Here is a 21,144-nt window from a genome sequence, read left to right as displayed (position 1 = left end):
GCAATGCATAAGTTTAAGTCACAGCAGAGGTAATGAAAAGGAATGAAAAGAGGTAAAGGATCGCAAAATAAGGAAGGGGCTCTATTTTGGCCAGAATGCACAGCCTAACACGGAAGCCTATAGAATATAGGACCGAACGCAAGAATAATGTAGACCAAAACGAGGTGAACACTGCAGAAAAGAAAAGAGGAACTAGAAATCAATGTTGGAAATAACATGGAAATGACATGGCATCCGCTAATAGAAGTGGGCAGATTAAAATGGGGGCGATCCAGTGGAGAGAGCTTGAAACATTTCAGGGACTCCGGGCGTTTTACATTTTACATATGAAGCCCGGGAGCCTAGCCAATCAATTCACATGTCAGAATGTAGATTTCCTAAATATAAACCTGTGTGGATGCGAATCCAAATCAAAGAGAATGTCCATATAAGGTCCAATCACGTGGGGCGGGGAGGTCGATGTCATCCGAGCTTCCGGTCTTCGCAAGGTTTCTCTGTAAATCCATTTGCGTCGATGGGTATGTGTCCTACGACTTTGTTCTGAACACCTCACGCTAATCTGGAAATCCTAGATAATTCCGTGCCACAGGCTGAAGTGTTCGTATCCCCCAGCTCTCACTCGATACGCAACGGAAGATGAGACCCCAACCGAACTAACCGCTCGCTGCCCAACAGGATGTCTGTCGCCTCGCCCATTAACCTGATCTTAGTCTCCCTCTTTGGAGTCTTGGTATACTGGCACTTCCGCCCCAAGGCGCCAATCGTTCTCCCTCGTGGCCCGCCACCAACTGTCTTCAAGACTTACACCCCCAAAACCTTGATTGAGTTCAACGGCGAGGAAGGCCGGCCCGTCTACCTCTCCGTCCGCGGCCGCGTCTTCGATGTCTCCCCCGGCAGGAACTTCTATGGGCCGGTATGTTTTTGGGATTCGTAAAATGCTACCCAGACAGCACCGCTGGAGCTGAAGCTAACAAAACAATCGGTACAGGGTGGGCCTTATGAGAACTTCGCTGGCCGGGATGCCTCGCGCGGCTTGGCTTGCCAGAGTTTCGATGAGGAGATGCTGACAAAGGACTTGTCGGCACCGCTGGATGATCTGAAGGACTTGGACGCGGACCAACTAGAGAACCTACAGTCGTGGGAAGACCGCTTCTTGGAGAAGTACCTGGTTGTCGGAAAGTTGGTCGCTGAAGGCGATCCCGAAGCTCCGAAATCGTAATCACGCCAAAAAGGGAATGGGTGGATACATATCTAGGGCCGTGTACGACAATAGCTGATATCTAGTGTTTACAACAACAAGCGTGAGTTTGAAAACCACGAGGGCTATGTGATTTATTTTTTTGGCATCAGTTCAAAATCAAGGCAACCAAATCTCGGGTTCATTTGAAATGCTATCAAAGACTCCCGAAAAGTAACCCGGCTGGCTCATGTGCTACCGATGGCAATGATACACGGTAGTAATAAAACAACCAAAGAAACCGGAGCACATGCGCTCATGTATGACTCTCCATACAGCAAGGTCATTCTCTGATTCCAAGACTCGAATATATGATAGTTAGGAGGAGAACACCATAGTTTAATATTAGCATAAAATGCTCGAAAGAAATGGGAACAATGACTTCCAGTGGATTCTTTAGACCGTCGAAGGTGTTGTCAGTGAGATTTCACCTCATCATAAGCACGACGCAGTGCCAATTATCTCGTTTCTTCGCATCAGAGGGGAAAGCTTCACCCCGAGAATTGAATTGGGCCCAGCGAGCTTTTGCTCTAATTGGTCTTCTCGCTTTGAGTTTGTCGGGGCGAGTGCTTTGGGAATTCGGGTCTTTGCTGTAAATTTGTTAGTATGGCAATTAGACATATTATTACAATGATCAAAACGATGCATGTCAAGTCTGAGCATACGAGGCAGAACCAAGTATCTTCACATATTTAGTAAATGCATGCATTGTCACGTAACTGATGCAATACATCGGGGACTCAGTCAACAAGGCATCCCCGCCTGCTTTTCTTGGCTCTTGTTCTTGTGAGACTCAATTCATCGAATTTCTATATCGTTCCAGCTGCGAGCATCAATTTTTCACCAATAAAAGATGGTGGTTCGCTAATGGGAGACCGCTACGGATACGAGATCGGGTTGTAGCAGTTTCAGATGCTTTTCTCTTCGGCATGACGTACATACCTACCTAGGTAGGTAGGCCTTGGGCTTGATTGGATGGGAGAAAGGGACGGGAGTTTCAAGTGGATCCCTGCAGATCATACAGTCACATGACTGTATCTGCATACAACATATCTATGTATCTGCCTAGGTATATATATTTATATATGTATCTATATGTTGGATACGCGGTCCAGCTTTTCGCAAGGCTCAACTCCCCATACACTTATACCTGCTAGTTAGATATTTACAATTGGGCCAAGCGCCCAACAAGCTGGGCGTTTAGCACGGTTATTAGGCGCTTCCAAGATGACTATGTTGTTGTTAGTAAAGTCAATAAAAAGAAGTTTGACCACCTAATATTCTGCCAGGTAGATGCCTATCCATCAAAGAAGCCCGTCAAACGATAAGCGGTATATCCCAGATACATAGGTACAACATATGTAGTCGCAGAGGGTGGCGACTTTCAACTCCATCCATTTACACCGCCTACCATTTCAAGTATATTTACTGCCAAACACGTGCTAAATGTGACGTCCGATGATTGGCTCAATTCCGACCGCCCATGATTGAGGGTCATCTACCGGTAGAGATGAAGGTATTGATTCTTTAACTCATCTAGAACTGCTGTCTCTGCGTATCTTCATCAATTTTGCCTATTCTGCTTCTGCCCCCTGGCTGGCATTTGCCGCTGCAGTTACAGCCGATTTCATCATGTCTGACGAGTCGAAGGGAAAGAGCTTCCCCGACGTCTCGGCGAAGCTCTCCGCGCTTCCAAAGAAATCACTTTTTGAGCGTCAAAAAGCTGAAGCAGAGGCTAAACGCGCCCGGGAAAAAGCGGAGACAGCTGCAGTTTATGAAGAGTTTGTCAAATCGTTCGAAGACGAGGATCCAGTTGTACCACAGTCATTGGATGGAGGATGGAATACATTTAAAACCAAGGGTGGTCCTCCTAGGCGTCATTTCGCAGCTTCGTCTTCACGCGGCAGTGGTCATGGACCCTTAGCTCCCCCGCCGCCCTCACTTTCACAAAAACGTTCCCACGAAACCTTCCCCCTCTCGCGTCGCGACAACAATTTTGAAAACATGCTTACTTCACCTGAAGCCGACAGGGTACTTGACGAGGAGAGAGCAGCTCCCAAACCCACATTGTATCTTGCTTCGCTTCCCCCGGAACATCTCCGTCAGCGATCAAGGCATTGATCCCCTCGACCCTGAGCGTGGACAATGTGAAGGTCATCACCCCACCCGGGCAATTGCCAACCCACCGGGTGTCCTCTTCTGCTCTCGTCACCCTTGCAAGCGACTCGGCCGCCTCTAATATCGACACAGCTGTGAGCACCCTGCAGAACAAATACCTTGGCCGGGGATACTACTTGACCCTCTGTCGATACCTTTCCTCTGCTGCGATCAATCCAAACATGCCCTTGCCCATCACACTCCCATCGACTACTACTTCTCTTATGTTTGGCGCTACACCTATTCCACCGAGTTCCGGCACACGCCTGAATCGCGCACCACCACCAGGGCCACATCGTGGGGGATTCGCACCCCCGAGCTCGTATGGATCAACCGTTGGCAGAAATGGCCCGGTCCATCAGGTGCCAGTGCAACTACCCACAGACGCAAAGGTGCTAAGACAGATACACATGACTATTGAGCAACTCGCTAAGAAAGGTCCTGGATTTGAAGCATTCTTGATGAGTCGGCCAGAAGTCCAGATGGACGAAAAGTGGGCCTGGTTATTCGATCCAAGATCGCCTGATGGTTCATACTACCGTTGGAAGCTGTGGGAGACTAACATTGATCCCATAAAAAAGAGCATGGATAAGCCCGCGATCATCTTTGAAGGTGGTCTGCTCTGGTTATCCCCAAAAGAAGGCCTCAAGTTTGAGAACGTTACTCGCCTGAAGCAATTTGTCTCACACACCGACTACAACTCGTCCGACGAAGAACACTCGGATGGAGAAGATGAAAGACGGCACATTGGTGGAGCACCTTCAGACGGAATCAACACACACAGCGATAAACCCACTTTCTTGAACCCTCTAAAGATGGCCAAACTTAGCCATCTTCTTGCACGACTTCCGACGACCAATGCAAGGCTTCGACGAGGAGATGTTGCACGAGTTACAGCATTCGCGATTGATCACGCGGCAGTGGGAGCGTCCGAGGTTGTCGACATGGTTATTCGAAACGTTTTTTGCCCTCTAGCCTACACGGGGGCAAACCCAAACCTTGAACGGGAAAGGAATGCCGCCAGAATAGCGACCGCAGACAATGACAGCGCCACCTCATCCGAGGATATTATTGATATGTCCTCCGCGAAGCTTGTTGCTCTTAACATAATAAATGATATTCTTTTCAATTCGGCAAACGGTGGTGGGCGCCATGCATGGCGATACCGGCAGCTGTTTGAAAACGCTCTCCGCTCCCGCAAGGTATTTGAACACCTTGGCCGACTGGATAAGGACCTTAAATGGGGACGACTGAAAGCAGAGAAGTGGAAGCGCAGCGTTGGCGCCCTTTTACGCCAGTGGGAAGGGTGGTGTTGTTTTACCCAGTTGAACCAGGAGCATTTTACCCAAGTGTTTGAAAAACCCCCGCTTACAGACGCCGAATTACAGACTCAGAAGGAGACAGAGAAGGCCCATGCAGAGCAAGCTGCTGTTGCATTTGCCAAAAGCAAGAGTCGATGGAAGACAGTTGATGATGAGCGAGGTGGAAAGTTTGATCCTACTCGCCCTACGAATGAGAATAAGCTATCTGCCTCTACCCATCCAGCCAGCAAGTCAATGGATGAAAAAGATGGCGTTGCAATGGAAATCTATGACCTGAAGAACATTGATGGGGATCCTATGCTCAAAGTGTCGGGCGATGAAGATACCCAATTCGAGAACCCCCAGCAGCCACCTCAGCACCCAACTCTATCTGACAAATCCGAACAATCGGCTGGGCAGCAGCAGCCAGAAACACGGCGACGAAAGCCACGGCCCAAAGCTGAAGACATGTTCGCGTCGGATTCGGAGTAAGGTTGGGCAGGATTGCAATCGTATGGATAACATTGAACGATAAGTGAAAAGATACATGTAATGAATACAATGAATGAATTTATTTTGAAACATTCTCTAGTATAAATAGAGATAGTCGTACTTTCAAGATGGAGGCTCTTGGACGATCAATACATAAGGCAGCCAGGCATCATCGGCAGAACATTTCCTGCCCCACAACCCCTCATCAACAAATACCTTTCTCCTTTTGCGCTCAACTTCCTACACCCTTCAAATACAATCGCACCTTGTCTTCTTTTATTCCAAACCCTCCAACTTCTTCAAAATGGCTGGTATGTCTTTCTTCCTCGCACTTCAATCTATGTCGCCTCCGAAAGGGAGGAGTTTGATCGTTTGGATCCCAGACAGCAGTGTGTGACGATGTTGCGCAATGCAATGGGGATTGATGAAAGAAACAACGCAAACACAGAAAATGAGAAATTGGCTAACACGCTTGGTGATCTATGCAGACTTCAACGCTATCGCTCGTATGTTATACCCATACTTTCCTTCATCTACACGGATCCCGCAATGCGCCTGTTCCCAATGATCCTGGTCACCCTAGGTGGAAATGGTCTTGAAGAGATGGGCTGTCATATTATACACAAAGTATCATATCCTAACCTATGATCAACATGTACAGAGCAGTTCGTGCAGTTCTACTACCAGACCTTCGACGGAAACCGCGCTGGCCTGGCCGGTCTCTACGTAAGCCCCGCCCTCGAGATATCCTCACAAACGAGATATGTGAATTCGGACTGACAAAAATCTCAACCAATAGCGTGACCAGTCTATGCTTACCTTTGAGACCGACTCGGTCCAGGGTGCCGCTGCCATCACCGAGAAGCTTGGCGTTCGTCGACCCCAAATCCTGACCCATGAAGGTCAACATGAGGGGAATATTCCAATACTGATTTTGCGATTTCAATAGGGTCTTCCTTTCCAGAAGGTTCAGCACCAGATTGCCACCTTCGACGCTCAGCCCTCTAGCGCAGACGGTATCGTTGTGCTGGTTACCGGTGCCCTCCTGGTATGTTGAACTCCCATGATTTCATCCGTGTTCTTTGCTAATGCCAATTCCCTCGTAAATAGGTCGATGAGGAGCAAAAGCCCATGAACTACACCCAGTGCTTCAAGCTGCAGCCCGATGGTGCTGGAAGCTACTTCGTGCTCAACGACGTCTTCCGCCTGATCTACAGCGCCCAGTAAATTACTGGCTCCCGAAACAAATACCACGACGCGATGACAGGGAGATGTGCTTTCTTGTGAAGAGGATATGCATTGGAGATGACCAGGTCAAAGATCTGTCGTTCTGTCGCCAGTGACACCCTCGGCTTGTGATATGCCCATGTCAGAATTTATTAAGAATTTATTTTTTGGATCACCGATCATTCTATATCTGTATGGAATTTCGTTTCTATCAAGCTACGAGATAAGCAGTATATAAAAGCAACCGAAAGAACTTCTGTCTTGTGCACATTACTGGCTCTGAAGCAGTGGAGTTTCCTCAGATGGTCGCTCCTCATGCGCAGATTCTTGCTGTGCGCTTTCACCAGCATGAGCCGATCCATTGGGCGCCTCATTGCCATCAGCCAGCTGCCCAACTTCCCGCTTGTTGTTGGATCCGAAGTACTCAAAATAGATTGCCATCGCCAACAAGGTACCCTGCAAGCAGGCCGTGACAACGAGCACACCCCAAATACTCCAGCCACTCCAACCCTTGCGAGCGGCCAGACTACCAGCCCAGACAAGACTCCCTGGCGTCTGGATGCACATCATCGGAATACTTAAGCTCCCCACGCACCGTAACCGGAAGGTAGTATAGATCTGCGGGAAGTACTGGATCGACGCAAGCACCGCGGATAGTACACCAAGGAAGTTCGCCCAGGCCTGAACGGCGGCCGGATGGCGCAACTTGAAGGCTAGTGAAATGATGATCGTGACGAGCGCGTGCAGTAGACATATCCCCGTTATTGAGAGCGCGGTACGATATGTCGGTCCGCCGGAGGTGGATGACACAGTGCTTACTGGGTCTGTGGGGGATGTGGCGCGCGGGAAGTAGATCACGAATAGCAAAAGACTGGATACCGTCAGACAAGATCGGGTGTTGATGGTCGGTCGGAAATGAAGAACCACAAATCACCAAGGGACTCATTTAACTCACATGGAAAAGAAACAGAGCCATTGCATTCCCACTTGGAATACCCCCAGTAACCCTGCGAAACAGGCGATCCCGCTGATCTCCTGGCAGCAGGCGACATCTTGCGCGGTGGATGGGAATACCAGTATATTGGCAAATGCCGATGTCCCTGATGTTACCCCTAGGAGGATGAAATATGGGGAAATGCCGAAGGAGCTTCGTCGAGAGATGATGCGGAGGTGTTGGGGGAGGTATGAGAGAAGGATGCCGAGGATAATTAGGCTATGGTATGTTAGTGACTAGGGGCTATTATGTTTTAATTGGGGGGTACATACACAGATAGCACGGTTTGAAAGATGCCTGGCGAGGCCAGCTCGCGGCAGTAGGGTGTTAATGGGTCCATTGCTGTGTCGTTTACAATGTATGAAGCTCAGCTGAGGAGGTCGGGGTCGGGGACTCGTGACAACAGCTGATTACGCAGTACGTAGTTTGTCACATTGGATATTCCACTCTCTCATTCACAAATAGGAGAGGAAATTTGTTATTTTTGGAGACAAAGAAGAAGACTTCCCAAGATATTATAGGTAAAGTTGAGTACGTCGTTGGGCATCCCTCTTTGCCTTGTTGCCTTGCTGCCTTGAACGCAGGTATTAGTGTTTTCGCTATCCCTATTTGGGATTAGTGTCTACCAGCTACAGCAGGAACTATACCGACGGTGTACATCGACACGGACATGAGTATGGCGCGTATATCGGGGGTTAGCCATATAAGGGCCATCCGTTCTCTATTTTATGCTAAGTTATCTGAGCTCCAGACTTTCTATCAATCCTTGGATGGACGGCTCATGTTAATGTCCTTGAGGATTGCCTCTGCACCAGCCTTGACCAGTCTTGCCGCCATTTCTTTTCCGAGGGCCATTGCATCGTCGATAGTCTGAACACTCCCCTCAAGGGAATCTTCAACACCCTCAGAACCATCCAGACTGACAACAATAGCCTTCATCTTCAAGTCCTCGGGGTGGATCCACTCTGTCTCAACCCCAATGGGAACACTGCAACCGCCTTCAAGAGTTCTCATGAGCGACCGCTCAGCAAGGCAGGCGAGAGTTGACTTTCGGTCACCCAGTTGGTCAATTACTTTTTGCATCTTCGTATCTCCCTTGCGAATCTCCAAGCCCAGGGCACCTTGCCCAACGGCATGAAAAATGCCCCCATTCTTAGATTGCAGGTACTGGTTGATACGATACTTGAGACTCACACGCTCCAGACCTGCGACGGATATAATCATGCACGTATACTCGCTGTCTGGCTTATCGACTTTGGCCAGACGAGTCTCCACATTTCCGCGGATATTCGCAAAGCGAAGATCGATGTAGAGACGGCGAAGCTGGGCCGAGCGTCAAACAGAGGACGTGCTCACAATTGCACCTTCGGGGAGCTCCTTCAAGCTCGTATATGGCAGGCCGGGCTTTACGATCAGCGCGTCCCGGGGATCGTCCCGGGGCGGAATTGCCGCGAGCCAGGGTGGCACACACTCAACCTCTAAGACCTTCAGATAGGGCCAGTGTACAAAGCCTAGTTTGGGCTTGCCTTCTCCGTCCAAAGGACACATAAAGTCATACGAAATAGCGCCATTTTTGAACTTTCATTCCCAGAGTTGAACATTGAGACCTCGCAAGTTGATGCTCATACTGTCAATCCCCAAAGGAATGATATTGAGTGGGGACAGGGTTTGCTTCCAATGCTCTTCCATCTCCCCTTCATAGTCTAGCACCTTTAGACTATCTGGGATAGATCTAATAAGAGATCCCAATTATATCAAGCTATCAGTAAACCATGTCAGTGCAGAAGAGAGAACCTACGACAGGGAAAGGCATAGCTTACCTGTGCGACGTGATTGTATATATTCCAGGTGATCAGGACGGACCCATTCATCAACATTCAGCGTCAACTCGTAGATCTCTGGACAGTGTTGGATGATTGTTTCAATTGCTTCAGTCCAAGTCCGAAGATGCGTGCAAGACCAATTTCAATTGCGAAATAGAATTTCTCAATGCACATCACAGATGCTAAATCCCGCGTATGGAGAGACTGCGCCCTATAAGGTGGGACCGAAAGCCTGGGGCCATTTTTATAGTCCCAAAGCTATTGACCAGCGATCTCACATTCCCCAGTGTGTGGTTCTGGCGCAGTGTCCACTTGGCCTCTCCGAACACCTAGGTCCATTCCCAGACGGGAAGCCTGTTTCCACGAATGAAGCTCCTGCAAGAGGTTAACTATCGCAGTCTGGAAAGCTAGATCGTGAGCCATTCTGATAAATTTGTTTATACATTAAGCTTCTGTATTCCCCTCTTTACGTGTAGTCCAGTCCAATAGTTCGTAGGGGATGAGGTTCGTGTACTCTAGGCTTCTGATCCGGGTTTGTCGTATAGCATGATCGCCGGATGTGATCCTTTGCAAAGTTGCGGGAGAAATTCCACGCCGTCCTTCTTGTTTGTACTCATCACTATAAACGGCTAGGCTGTGATAGACGAAGGGTTCGAAAGCCGCTTGTATGAAGCTGAGTGAAGATGGCGACAGCCTAAACTACGGAACTGACGTGCCCATCAGGGGTAAGGGAGGTTTCCATATTAACGATCTATTTTTACAAGATTTTGAGAGAAGAAGAAGAGAGAGAGGATTGTGAAAGATAGAAAAAAGGAGAAATTCCGTGTTAGAATTCATACCTGAACGAAGCCAAAATGGCGCAGTTTTGGACCCAAGGGCTAGACTTCAATGATGTGGAGATGATGAAGGCATGGGGAATCTTTTACCGGGAGGATTGGGATTGGATGCGGATTTGATTATGTTGGGATTTGCATTTTTCCCACCGAGTCTTTTGTTTGGGGTTTTGTGGAGGATCATCAGGCAAGATATTCGTGGGGTTTGGGGGTGGCCAGTTGGTGGATGACAGGCGACTGCGTTGGGGATTATCGCCACTTGTAGATATTCAGCCGCACCTCGAGTGTGTCTATAGTTTGAAACTTGATGATTCGCATCCGAAGTAGAGAATGAGTAGAAAAATAAAATCACTACAGAGTAGTCATGCCAAGATGAAGATATGCTGCCTTACACTCCAGGCATCAATAATTAAGCTAAAATGAACTAAACCGCTTTAAGTAATCCATACTATAACACCCTTCACTGCGATTTTATCAGACTGCAATACAGAGCAGAGAATATTGAATAAAAACCTGTCATGAAGACATATCCAAATAGAATATGAATCCTAACAAAGAATGAAAGAAATCAATAGTAATGTGAGAGGTCCACAGAATGGATGATGCACTCTATCCAAGGCAAATTCCCCAACTACGTCACTGCGCAATCATGGCCCTTTCTTGCTTTTGCAGCTCTCTTTAAAATCTTCCATTCCCGTTCTCTTTACATCCATTCATAACATCTCTTGCAACTATCATTTTGCTCATCTCTCACAATGAAGTTGAATTTGGCCACTGGCCTCATCTGCTTGCTCGCTTCCACTGAAGCAGTCGCAGCTTCTAGCTGGTGGAGCAAGGCTAGTATGTTGTCTTCGGTACAAAGCTCTCGGTTTGAAAGCTAACACCATCAGTTTACAATAAATGGCATGAGACTGAGCTTGAGCGATGGCTCTCGGACCACAGTATGTAATGCTGGTCTCTCTGGCACCTTCATATACTCACACTTGATACAGATATCCCCCATCCCAGTCCTGCCGACCGCCGCGACCTGGAGAACCTGGTCAAGACCAATTGGGATAACAAAGTGCAGAAGCCTCTTGGACAAGCTGCCGATAACTTCAACCATGAGCTTCACCATGCTAGAGAATGGATCTTTGATAGGTAAGGTACTCACTCCCCCTGTTGTGAATGAAAGCTGACCGGTACAGTTGGTCCGACTCTCAGCTGAAGGCATTCCTTGATCGCCACGGCATTCCTGCCCCCCAGCCCCGCAGACGCGACCTTCTGATCAAGACCGCGCGTGAGAACTACGAGATGGTCGCAACCAAGGTTGGTGAAGCGGCTTCCTACCCCGGAGACTGGCTGTATTCAGAGTGGTCCGACTCGGATCTTAAGGAATGGCTCGACGAGCGTGGATGGCCGGTGCCCCAGCCGACTACCCGTGACCAGCTCATTGCTTCTGTTCGCCGCAACTCGCGCATCATCAGCTTGCAGTCCCAGAGCGTTGCTGCATCTGCATCCGCTGAGGCTGAGGCTGCCAAGGAGACACTGAGTGATCAGCTTTTCAACGCCTGGTCCGACTCCAAGCTGAAGGAATTCCTCGACGAGCACAATGTCAAGGTACCCCAGGGCTCAAAGCGCAATGAACTCATTGCTCTTGCCCGGAAAAATCGGCACTATCTTTCTGGTCAGGTGGCAAGTGCCTCCTCCGCCGTGGAGGATGCTTTTGGTGCTGCCACCACTAAGGCTGGAAACGAATATGCACGCGCTACCGATTTTGCCAAGCTGAAGATTGAGGATGCTTTCGAAACTGCGTTGAGTGGCTGGTCTAACTCCCGCCTGAAGGCGTTCCTTGATGCCCGAGGCATCCCCGTCCCTCAGAATAGCAAGCGTGATGAGCTCACCGCGAAAGTCCGCGCCAACGCCCACAAAGCTGCCGGTGGATGGAACCAGTATAACTTCGATACTTGGGATAAAGAACACCTGCTGTCAGTACATACCCGTCTGTTGATTGTGATCTCACTGACTGACCTTCCACAGGAAATACCTATCTTCCGTGAACCACAAGGCTGTGGAGCAGATCGATGCCTCCCGCGAAGAGCTTATCAAGCAAGCCCAGGACTACTACACTAAGGCTTCTCAAGCTGGCGGCGAACAGTTAGCCTCTGCGACCGCTGCCCTTGCTCAGGCGACTGGCACAGCCAAGGACTCTACTTTCGACCAATGGTCGCAATCCGAGCTCAAGCGATACTTGGACAACTACGGTGTTCCTACCTACCAAGGCTCGAATATCAATGAGCTCCGAGCTGCGGCCCGGCGCAACGCCCAGTACTTCAAGTACGGCACCACAAACCCGCAACAGACTATCTACTCCAGGATTATGGATACTGTGCACTGGGTTATGGAGCAGTTGAAGATAGGCGCTGCGAGCGGTCGCGCACAAGGCACTGAAGCTGCCGAAAAAGTCCAGAAGAAGGTCGCCGAGCAAACGGAGAGAGTGCGTGAAGAACTCTGAACTACTCCCCTCATAATCAGATCTTTCTTTTTGTTTTGCTTTTGCGACAAAGTTGGGATGCGCGCTTGGGTTTGTGAAATATCTTAAGTTACGATGGTTATGACATGTGAATCACGATGATTGGGCTCTCATTGTAGATCATGAACTTCACGAAACCCCATAGCATCATTGTATACTAGGTACTGTAGGTAACTCGAACGCCAAAGTAAGAATAATACGGACATGGAGAACGAGAATGTTGAAAGCCACAGTAGAAAGAGCGACACAGGGAGAACCCTACTAGATATCCATGTATAGATGGGTGTGGAGGCTATCTGACAATTAGAGCTATTCGCCCTCTCAAAGGAACAAAGGCGCTGATTGAGCCCTGTCTGACCAATATACGAGTCGCAGACTCTTGGAACATCTCTCAAAATCATAGCAGATCTAATTTCTTGTTGTCGCGAGATGCTTTATGAGTTCATGTCTTCTCTGAAAGATCTCTGCATACTCCGTATTGGATCATATATTCCCACAAATTACACCCCGGGAGGCTACAGATATCATATGGGCGGACCCTCGTAAACAGGGGCACTAATGTTGGGGATGTAAGGACTCTTGGCCTAGATCTCAATTTTACAAGAATTTCCATAATTGAGCAGTTTTTCTAGCTCACTTTTGGACCACTCCACTCTAAATGTGATTCAATGACATGGAGGCTGAGCTGCAGCATGTTATGCCCAACCGGGTATATTGACCACTTCCCAGTCTTTCACCTTATTCTATTCCCCTCGAAATCTCCACGTCACTCACCAAGCGTTTCACCCATTCTATTTGACCCATAATTGATAATAAGCCCAGCAAGACTTGACAACTTGCCTTCAACATATAGAACCCCCTGGTGAGGGAATCAATCAAGCAGGTGGACGCAGACACATGGCTCATCGGTCCACTTCAACTCCACCGTTTGAAAGGCTATCACGACATCTCTACCTGGTACGATCAAGAAGATTATTCAAGTGAGACTGTCCCCGATGCGCTTATCCCCCCGCCACCCGCCGAACTGTTGACCGACCCCAAAATCAGATTAGTCTATGATGTCGGCGATAGCTCTGCGGTATGGTCTAAAGGAAACAGTCGCTTTTGCAAGCTCAGGCTCCGCGTGCTTGGTGTAACACAAGAGGCTGCAACAATAGCATTCGTCGATAGGTAGCAGCCTGATTTCGATATACCAAAGGTCCTATCCCAAGCAGAACGCCACGGCCGCTCATATTTCTTTCTTGGTAAGGTCCAGGGTCGGACGCTTGCAGTTGCCTGGACTACTCTAGACGACAAATGGAGACTTCACTTTATGGAAGCTATAGTGAATGTCTGTAAGTTTCTTGAGACTCAGGAAAGCGATATACTTTGTGGGGCGGATGGGGGCAAATGTTCTTGAGCCGTTTCTGGAATACGAAGCGGAAGTAGACTACTCTCTGCTCCAAACAGGCCCCTGGATACTGCCAAGCGGCCCAAGCCTACCCGCATTAGCAGCCCCATGGAAAGCCCACTCGTTTCCAGATACTCCCAGGAGCCCGAGGCATTGGAAATTATGATTCTTATGTTGAAAGGTGTATGGTATGCTGTCCACTAATACAATGAGAAATCGTTACGGGCAATACCAGAATTAACGCATTGGAGTTTTCACTTTACCCCAAGTCACAGCGTTTACCTTCTTTCATAACAAAGAACCTGCATAAATATATATACGAGAAATTCTACACTATAGATTCGTTAAGAGGATACCAAACCTAGCCTAAGATTTCCTCGTGTCCTCTATTGTCTCGGCTGCTGCAGATGCAGGCTCATTTTGAGAACCCTCCTCCAAAGCAATGTCCTTCCCCACGGCAATTGTGACATTAATCTCAGTGTCCCGGTGGCTGTCCATGACATCTTTATTGAAGATGTTCACGTAAATGGGGAAAGCCAATGCGAGGACAAAGCCCATCATTGGGATCACCATGGCAATATGCGCATTCTTGTTTGTCTGTAAAGTACCATCATATTAGTATTTGAAACTTGAGAAAGCCCTAAAGTCAGGTTATGCAAACGAACCACAATAGCTCCCATCATAGGAGGGAAGACCATGCCACCTGAGATAGCCGCAACAAGCAGAGAGCCACCACGCTTAGTGTGACGACCAAGGCCACGAAGAGCTAGCGAGAAAATAGTTGCAAAGCAGCACTGTTGAGAATTTTCGTTAGATATAGGGCCTAGTTTACCGATTCGTCGGATTACTGACCGACTCAAAGCACAGAACAAGGATAATCATCGCCACTGAAGTAAATCCCTTTGTGGTTATGGCGGCCACCGAGAAGACGACACAGAGTGTCAAGTATACGGTCAACATATATCGAGGCTTGAAAGCTTTCATCATCATCAAGCCAGTAGCCACAAAACGGTTGAAAGCGTATAGACCTTGCGCAATGGCAAGCAAGTCGGCTAGGAGTATTGTTAGGCTTCGACATCTAGACATAGTCTTTTTTATGTCACTTACATGATTCTGCAGATGTTTTACCAGCCTCTTTGCAAAAGTTGATAAAATAACCCGCGACGGCCACTTGTGCTCCCACATAGCAGAACTGGCTCCACACGCCGAAGAACAGATTATATTGCTTTTTGAACGGGGCGGTGGTTTCACCGTGGTCGGAGATTCGCACTTCTAGAGCTTCCTGGTCCGCATCTGTGATCTCAGGGAAAGGAACTAACCAGAAGAGAATGATAAGCAGAGCGACAAAGCAAGCCACCCCAAGGTATGTCCATTGGACATTTTTCAGCCCAGCATTGTCGTCTACGGTGTTTGCAAAGAAGACGCGGGAGGCAAGAAGGGGCGCAACAAAGGTTCCCACTCCCTGGACGGCTTGTCCTAGATTCAGACGAATCTCGCTGTATTTTGGGGGTCCGCAGATCGAGAGAAAGGGGTCTGCAGCGGTCTCTAGTGTGGATAGCCCAGCACCAACAACCTATCGGCATGGTTAGAAGAACATCTCGGAGCGAGCTGGCTTGTTTCACGTACAAACATGCTACCGCAAAATCCCCCAAAGGACTTGTTCACGCCACTGGGCCAGAAAAGAAGACATCCAACAGCTAGCACGGCCAGACCTAGGTTGCAAGAGGATGTGTCAGCGGTCGATACAAATGGAATTTTTGGAAGCAACCTCGTGTCTCTTACCAGTCATGAAGGTAACTCGAAATCCATATTTGCGGGCGATCCAGCCGGATACTGTCAGAGGACAGATGAAATAGGCACCGAAGTATGAGGCTTGGAGACCACTTGACTTGCTAGCGGTGATATTAAGAGTTGTTTGGAAATGCGAGTTCAGAACATCCAGCAATCCGTATGCAAAGCCCCAAAGGAAAAAGAGGATCATAACTACGGGACCCATATTAGATCTTCACCAATCAAATACAATAAGCTAATACATACCCAACGCATTTGGAAGTAGAGACTGTCGCAAAGTCAAGTGAATTGCTGATGTGACGGCATGGTCCTCAACGGTGATCTTCCGCTTGAAAATACCCATAGTGGTTGGTAAGATTATCAACAAATATAGACCCGTTGATCTGCAAGCATGTAGCAAAACTGGACGCAGAAAACAATGGGGATTTATAAACAAGCCCCAGGTTTTCCCCAGCTTCACATGGAGCCACAAGGGTTCCGGCAGCGGGATAATGCATAGCGAAGCCACACAATTCTCTTTCGATCAGCTGCCATTCGCTCCTAGTTCGCTAGCAATGATCTTATTGCACAACGGGACAGACAGACCAATCAGAGACACTGATGGACGGGTAGCTTCCCCAGAAGCCAATTAGCGTGTGTAAGGGGTATGCCCTTTTGGATCAAATACGGAGTCGTGTAGATTGTGGAGAACCCGGGGAAGTTGAGGGCCGGAAGATTTCTTGCAAATACTTGAGAATCGCTGTTTATTTATTGAGTTGAATGATGTTACTATATCATGGAATATATATACGTATATAGAGAGAGAGTTGGGTCACTAGGGCTATGCCTACAATTTATGCCCTGTTAGGTCATCCGAGTTATAGGGGCGTTGGGAAGATCTCAAGTCCTGGTCTACTCTGCACGCCACATAATTCAGCTTTTCTGAAGGCGCATACCTTGCCCAATAGGAAATAGGCTGGACCCTGATTTTGCTCGTTCAGGCTTAATTAGTTATAGCGCTTTCAGATCTTGGACGGTCATCATTAGACCGACAAGCCGAGCCGAGTATGGGGTGATAAGCAAGCAATGTGAATCGTGCTTGACACGATGCCATGCTTGATCCACCTTGTAGTCTGGAGTAACCGTCGACTATGATTTATGCACTGTAGTGTATGGTCCACTATTGGTCTTAGATAAGGTCATTTGAGAATAGATAGCTCTAAAAACTATGTATGGGATTCCCGGCGGATGTCAAGCGAGCGAAAGTTTGTTTGCGTTTTTTCTGAGATTCAAATGTGAAGCTGAAGGCCTTTGAGATATTTGATAATTATGTGCTGCATGATAGAATTGGATCTACATCGGATCATCGCCCATACTCCACAAACCGGGGCTCTTGGTGGACCAGCTCGAATGTCTCAGAAGATCCAGCGTTAGGCTCTGCGATGCACTTTATCATGTTCAAGAGCCGCTTTGGGTGCTGAGAAGAGCATGTAAGATGCGTTTGGCAGATATATAAAAGTTTGTTAGCTAACGCATACTAACCTCATGAGGCTGAAAACCGCGCAGATCTAGTGACCATGCATCTCATCTTCCTATACTATTGAATGCATTGGATCGAATTTCATTTCTCGGAGAATAGAATATTCGGGCCTCACCTCCTCGCTGTATATTATACAATTCTTCGTGGAGAACATCATTGATCTAGAAGTGGTCATGGCTTGAATAGTATCTATGACCAATAATCGTTCCGGATGTCAAGTAGACATAGTATCCAATCTAGATGTATGGGGTCAGCTCGATGACACCTGCTGATTTCCAGAAGGAATCATATGGGGAGCTGTTCAGCGGTCGGTAATTGAGAATTTCCTATGTTGCATGCGGCCTGCATAAAATATTGACATTCCACCATATTGTAGATCTAAGGGATGACTGAGACCTAGGATCAGCTCAAGGGACTCTCTCAAGTCATCCCAAAATGCTGGTATATAGGGACTACACGGAAACCGAAACCGCTTTAATACCAGATGGAGTCAGATGGAGTCAGACGGGGTTGGCCCTGAATGGATCCCGTTACGCACGCAACCCGCGCAAGAGGGGCTGGGCCGAAGCCCTGAACCGCTGAAACCGTTCTCCGGGCAAACGTCTATGTTGAGACCGGATATCGTATCCCTTCTGGGTAGAAGTAGGGAGGTCTTCCATGGGTACGATACCTGATAATCTCCGAGTAGAACCAAGATGTGGATTGATTTTATAGGGTCGTGTATTTGAATAGAATTTTGGTTCAGCTGAAATATCTGCCCGGATGTCCTACTTAATCAGCTCACGAAAAAGATGTCATCATAGGTGAGCAGTTCTGCATTTTTCGGATAACGATTAGTCCGCAAGACATTTGGGTCCGAGATGTCCACTCAGCCCTGATGTCTGAATTCGGGATTCAGGGAGATTTTTTCCCTGAACCCAGACTGAGTACCCTGGACAAAGGTTCTGTGGTATCCATTTCTCCAGTTCAACGTGGATTCCAGAACCAAACAGAGGGGGTTTGGCATTCTCACGTTGCGTGGCGAGAAAGAAGACAGTTCAAGTTCGACTGTCGAAGTAATATTTGAATTTTGATCTAAAACTAGAATCGGTAGGGACCTAGAACCTGTCTGTTTTTCATTGATAGAGAATACCAAAATAGCACAGTACAACATATAGCCTGAAGCATGAAATGGTGGCGAAGCCCATTCAGGCCCACCACAGACGGGATGGGCTCGGTAGTTGGTCGCCCTAGTCATAGTAGCGCAAAGGAGTTCATCGAGAGATCGTACCCATGAGATGGAATAAGAAGAAAGGACAAAAAAAAAGAAAAGAAAGATGGCAAAGAGAGCGTGTCAATGGACAAATCGAAAAAGCCAAGAATTTCAGTTGGTCCGAGTGGCTCCCCTCAGTTAAACTCTCACACTAAGGCAAACTCCTCCCTTCCCTTCTCAACCTGGTTTTCTCGTCTTACACATCTCACTCATCGACAATCTACCTCTTCGTACTTATTATCTTGAGTTGAAGAGATCTGCTGTATTCTCTTGTTCTCCCCATCCCTCGCCCATCGCCCGGTAGCGAAACGGATTGATCAAACAACGAGGTGGCCCGACAGGGCTGCCAGACCGATAGGAAATGTCTGGTCATATTTCATCAGAGCATTCTCGCTCTAATTCACGATCCTCTCAAACGCCACACTCTAGGGATCCGATGCCTCGCCACTCCTTCGGTCGCAACTCCACCTCCAATCCAAATGTCTTTGCCGACGAATACTCATTAGAGACCATTGACTCCGATCGCATCGAACGCCCCCACAGTCCCTCATCCATTGCATCCTCGGCTACTCTTCGTGAAACCAATCAGTCGAGGACCGTCAGCACGGCCACAACCGAGAACGAGAACCCTTTTGCTGATGACGCTCGGGTGTCTTTCGATGAACCTCACCGGTCAAGTCTGCCCCAAAAGGGCTACCCCTTCGCCCACAACCGTAACTCAACCTCCTCTCTCAACTCGACACCATCCATGATCCAGCGAAATCAAAGTGTTTCTTCTCGTTTCTCGATTCCCCGCGCCCTCAGTCCCTACACCGGAGCCACCGGACCCAGCCATCCATATGGTATGTATCCACAAGTCGGGGTTAGCCGGACACCCAGTGTGGGTAGCACCTCGACGATACGCCCAGTTGAACGTCCGCTTGAAGAATCAACTGGTCCACAGCACCCCTACGCGATGTACTCGCAGAATGTGGTTGAGGAAGGAATGGATGATGATATCATACCGGTCGGATTTCCAGGTCATAACCCACAATATCAGCCACCCGCTGGCCGTCAAGCTGATGATGTGGGCGATATCATTGGACTGGATGGTCATGCAGAGCCGCTACCACCTTATTCACGCTATCCAACTGGTGTTGTGCCCAAGCCCCCCGGGGGCTGAACCGATAGTCGATCTTGACACTCCGCCAGAGGAACATCGTCTCAACAATGAAAGCCCAAGAGCACCACCGGTTTCAGAAACATCATCAAGAGCTTTGATGCCTGAACACTCTGGTGATGGGCACGATGATGAAAATGGGGAGGGAAGAGTCGTTGCCACCACAGGCATCATGGCTTTTGAAGAGAAGCTTAAACGCAAGGGGAAAAAGACCGCATGCTGTGGCTTGCCGGTTTGGACCTTGGTCCTCATCGGAACCGTGATGCTCATTGGAGGATGCATTGGAGGTATCATTGGGGGTATTTTGGGAACCAAGAAAGCCGCAGAAGCTACAAAGGATGACCAAGACGCACAAAAATCCAGTGCATTACCAATAATCACGGTCACTGCGACTCCTCAGATGGATGCATCCATGATATCAACTCCCACGAATATCAAAGAAGTCCCTACCGGCCACTATCTGGTCCCTTCCGGCTATCAGAATGGATCAGGGCTGTGCGTGGACGAGTCGAATTATGGGAAAGCCTGGAAATGCATGCAAACGCCTAGCAAATTTGACATTTACGTCAGCGAAACAAAAGGGCACCATTCCATCGTTTTCGACTATGGTCCTCCAACCACGACCTTTACATATGGTGCCCAGGCGCCATATTGGTCTGCTGCACCTACACAAGCATTGAGTATGGCGATCGACACCACTGATATTGGCATGGGCCCTGCTCTGTTCTTCCTGTCGCCCTTCGATAAGTTGGTCATTGTCCCTGAGGACACATTTTCTAATTCCCTTTCCAAGCGCACATGGGTGGAAGACGAGTGGGCACAGGCGTCTGCCTACAAGAACCTGAAGCAGACTGCAGAGGTCGGCGACAAGCCGTGGTTTTGTTGGTGGAATAATACAATGATGGAATTCTTCTTGTACGTCAACCAGTCGACATCGTATTCCTTGAGCTCCACCGCTGCCATCAACAGCAACATGCCAGCAAGCACAGCTGGCTTAAGCGCTGACTCCAAACGCGGCGACTCTCCCACCGTTGATTACCCACGGAGAATTAAGATGGAGGAGCGCCGAGATGACCCATCGCGCGAATCTCCCTACTGTCAGCAAATGCAAATCCGCAACAACGGGGGTCTGGCACTTCTTTCGGGCAACATTGTTAACATCAAAGAGAACGAGCCCACGCCGACTACTACCTACACCAACTATAACGGTGGCACTGCCCAGACATACACTGCCAAGGCATCCTACGCCAGCCCGTGCTACTGTGTGTCTTTGACTGACTAGTCAGAGTCGCTCTGAAACAATATCATTTATTCATTGTGGTCCCTCCTGCTGTGGGCCTAGGCGTTGGCGTTGGATTGGCCAGCGATTTGGTCTTAAACTCATGTGCACATGATCGTCTTTCTTCTTTGACTGTGTGATTTTATCTTCCTTCTGTTCACCCAAGCTACTTGCCTTG

General features: G+C 48.5%; 10 protein-coding genes across 10 annotated transcripts; 7 read left to right on the top strand and 3 right to left on the bottom strand.

Moving 5' to 3' along the window:
- Window positions 1-676: 676 nt before the first annotated feature.
- N7500_008114 (cytochrome b5-like heme/steroid binding domain-containing protein) lies at window positions 677-1,219 on the top strand (the record flags this gene model as incomplete). The annotated part of the gene is made up of 2 exons (XM_056679258.1): window positions 677-913; window positions 989-1,219. The coding sequence occupies 2 exons, from the start codon at window positions 677-679 to the stop codon at window positions 1,217-1,219; spliced, it is 468 nt and encodes a 155-aa protein (XP_056529630.1).
- A 1,650-nt stretch (window positions 1,220-2,869) lies between these two features.
- N7500_008113 (SWAP/Surp domain-containing protein) lies at window positions 2,870-5,187 on the top strand (the record flags this gene model as incomplete). The annotated part of the gene is made up of 2 exons (XM_056679257.1): window positions 2,870-3,268; window positions 3,352-5,187. 2 exons carry the CDS (start codon window positions 2,870-2,872, stop codon window positions 5,185-5,187), a joined length of 2,235 nt encoding a protein of 744 aa, XP_056529629.1.
- A 304-nt stretch (window positions 5,188-5,491) lies between these two features.
- Window positions 5,492-6,414, top strand: N7500_008112 (nuclear transport factor 2 family protein; the record flags this gene model as incomplete). Its single annotated transcript, XM_056679256.1, has 6 exons — window positions 5,492-5,498; window positions 5,676-5,693; window positions 5,849-5,913; window positions 5,987-6,058; window positions 6,137-6,235; window positions 6,298-6,414. 6 exons carry the CDS (start codon window positions 5,492-5,494, stop codon window positions 6,412-6,414), a joined length of 378 nt encoding a protein of 125 aa, XP_056529628.1.
- A 270-nt stretch (window positions 6,415-6,684) lies between these two features.
- On the bottom strand, window positions 6,685-7,748 carry N7500_008111 (PQ-loop repeat-containing protein; the record flags this gene model as incomplete). Its single annotated transcript, XM_056679255.1, has 3 exons — window positions 6,685-7,285; window positions 7,370-7,627; window positions 7,681-7,748. The coding sequence occupies 3 exons, from the start codon at window positions 7,746-7,748 to the stop codon at window positions 6,685-6,687; spliced, it is 927 nt and encodes a 308-aa protein (XP_056529627.1).
- Window positions 7,749-8,167: 419 nt separating this feature from the next.
- On the bottom strand, window positions 8,168-8,956 carry N7500_008110 (uncharacterized protein; the record flags this gene model as incomplete). Its single annotated transcript, XM_056679254.1, has 2 exons — window positions 8,168-8,731; window positions 8,765-8,956. The coding sequence occupies 2 exons, from the start codon at window positions 8,954-8,956 to the stop codon at window positions 8,168-8,170; spliced, it is 756 nt and encodes a 251-aa protein (XP_056529626.1).
- A 1,863-nt stretch (window positions 8,957-10,819) lies between these two features.
- On the top strand, window positions 10,820-12,558 carry ish1 (double-strand break repair enhancer MSC1; the record flags this gene model as incomplete). Its single annotated transcript, XM_056679253.1, has 5 exons — window positions 10,820-10,904; window positions 10,955-11,005; window positions 11,057-11,204; window positions 11,252-12,031; window positions 12,084-12,558. The coding sequence occupies 5 exons, from the start codon at window positions 10,820-10,822 to the stop codon at window positions 12,556-12,558; spliced, it is 1,539 nt and encodes a 512-aa protein (XP_056529625.1).
- A 691-nt stretch (window positions 12,559-13,249) lies between these two features.
- N7500_008108 (uncharacterized protein) lies at window positions 13,250-13,750 on the top strand (the record flags this gene model as incomplete). Its single annotated transcript, XM_056679252.1, has 2 exons — window positions 13,250-13,285; window positions 13,430-13,750. The coding sequence occupies 2 exons, from the start codon at window positions 13,250-13,252 to the stop codon at window positions 13,748-13,750; spliced, it is 357 nt and encodes a 118-aa protein (XP_056529624.1).
- Window positions 13,751-14,332: 582 nt separating this feature from the next.
- Window positions 14,333-16,100, bottom strand: N7500_008107 (uncharacterized protein; the record flags this gene model as incomplete). The annotated part of the gene is made up of 7 exons (XM_056679251.1): window positions 14,333-14,563; window positions 14,632-14,760; window positions 14,819-15,018; window positions 15,074-15,539; window positions 15,593-15,678; window positions 15,749-15,949; window positions 16,004-16,100. The coding sequence occupies 7 exons, from the start codon at window positions 16,098-16,100 to the stop codon at window positions 14,333-14,335; spliced, it is 1,410 nt and encodes a 469-aa protein (XP_056529623.1).
- A 2,789-nt stretch (window positions 16,101-18,889) lies between these two features.
- N7500_008106 (uncharacterized protein) lies at window positions 18,890-19,690 on the top strand (the record flags this gene model as incomplete). The annotated part of the gene is made up of 1 exon (XM_056679250.1): window positions 18,890-19,690. The coding sequence occupies one exon, from the start codon at window positions 18,890-18,892 to the stop codon at window positions 19,688-19,690; it is 801 nt and encodes a 266-aa protein (XP_056529622.1).
- A 97-nt stretch (window positions 19,691-19,787) lies between these two features.
- On the top strand, window positions 19,788-20,969 carry N7500_008105 (uncharacterized protein; the record flags this gene model as incomplete). The annotated part of the gene is made up of 1 exon (XM_056679249.1): window positions 19,788-20,969. One exon carries the CDS (start codon window positions 19,788-19,790, stop codon window positions 20,967-20,969), a length of 1,182 nt encoding a protein of 393 aa, XP_056529621.1.
- Between the last annotated feature and the right edge of the window lie 175 nt (window positions 20,970-21,144).

The sequence above is a fragment of the Penicillium coprophilum genome (genome assembly GCF_028826855.1).
Source record: "Penicillium coprophilum strain IBT 35676 chromosome Unknown utg000005l_segment0_segment0, whole genome shotgun sequence".
Classification (NCBI taxonomy): Eukaryota; Fungi; Ascomycota; class Eurotiomycetes; order Eurotiales; family Aspergillaceae; genus Penicillium; species Penicillium coprophilum.
Note: the sequence above shows the minus strand (reverse complement) of the source record. Positions and strands in the feature narration are given on the sequence as shown.